General features: G+C 62.4%; 1 protein-coding gene across 1 annotated transcript in view; it reads right to left on the bottom strand.

Moving 5' to 3' along the window:
- Positions 1-1128, bottom strand: part of OBSCN (obscurin, cytoskeletal calmodulin and titin-interacting RhoGEF) — a 132354-nt gene that overhangs the window by 122403 nt on the left and 8823 nt on the right. Inside the window, exons 8-9 of the mRNA XM_035029912.1 lie at positions 724-999; positions 3-58 (exon numbers count right to left, since the gene is read on the bottom strand). Coding sequence (XP_034885803.1) covers positions 3-58; positions 724-999 — 332 coding nt within the window. The remainder of the gene's footprint in view (positions 1-2; positions 59-723; positions 1000-1128) is intronic.

Below are 1128 nucleotides of genomic sequence, written 5' to 3'. Positions count from 1 at the left end.
GCCTTGGCCTGCACCTCCCTGCGTGCTGGCTGCTCCTTGGCAAACACAGCTGCAGGCTCTGGGGACAGAGAGGGATGTACGGTCAGAAGCCCCACTGCGGTGAGGGCCCCCAAGTCCTGGAGCCAGGGCACAGCATGCTCTAGACTCCAGGCAACCCTGGGAATCATTCACGGTCAGGTGCTGCCGGTAGGACCCTCCTCGGGCACAGGGGGACCTGACGCCGTGACCCCTCCTAGGCATGGCGGGGAGCAGCTTCTGAGCACCACGATGGAGAGCCAGGCCAGTGCCTGGGGACAGACAGAGGGAGGCCTGGAGGGCAGTGGCCGAGAGCCTACTAAGGGCTGGGCCTCAGACAAAGCTGGACTCAGAATCTGCCAAGAGGCCCCTAGAGATTCTAGAAAGAGCCAGGGCCTTAGGCATCAAGATCCCAATCTAAGCTGCTGAGAACGCTTCCAGCACCTTTTGGGTCCTGCCTGCCTCACTTCTTCATCTTCAAAGGAGAAAGGGGGCTGCGAATTTCCCTCTTATCTTTTCTTTTCCACACCCACGTCTTTTCTCATCTAAATGTTAGTTCTGTGGGAAGTTTCTTTTCCCAAATCCAGAAGCGACTGCCCCTCCCGGGCATTCTTGGAAGAAAGGAAGGGCCGGACAGCCTGGCCTCACAGGTCCTTGATGCAGCCGGACCTGCTCCCCACCCACCAAGCCCTGGAGGCTGCAGCTCACCGGAGACACGCAGCTGGAAGTCCACGGAGTCCTCACCCATGCGGCATGAGTAGGTACCCTCATCCTGCCTGGTGACCGAGGCTGCCACCAGCCGGTGCCGCGTGCCCACGTCCTCCTGCGAGAAGCGCTGGCTGGAGCGACTGAGCTCCGTGCCGTCCTTGTACCAGCGCACGCGCACGTGGGCCTCAGAGGTCTCACATTCGAAGTGGGCTGGGCCTCCAGCCACGGCATCCACACAGCCACCAGCTGTGTCCTTGTGCAGAAAGGGAGTGAGCCCTGCAAGGGCACACGGGCGGTCAGGCGAGCAGCAGAGCCCCGGCCACACACACACCCACGCGGAGAGCAGACGGAGACGCCTGGGGCCTGGGGGCCTCACCCAGACCAGGGTCCCCTCCGGAGGCAGGT

Source organism: Mirounga leonina, unplaced genomic scaffold (genome assembly GCF_011800145.1).
Source record: "Mirounga leonina isolate KUSES-001 unplaced genomic scaffold, KU_Mleo_1.0 Mir_347, whole genome shotgun sequence".
Taxonomy (NCBI): domain Eukaryota; kingdom Metazoa; phylum Chordata; class Mammalia; order Carnivora; family Phocidae; genus Mirounga; species Mirounga leonina.
This window is presented reverse-complemented; position numbering and strand designations above follow the sequence as displayed.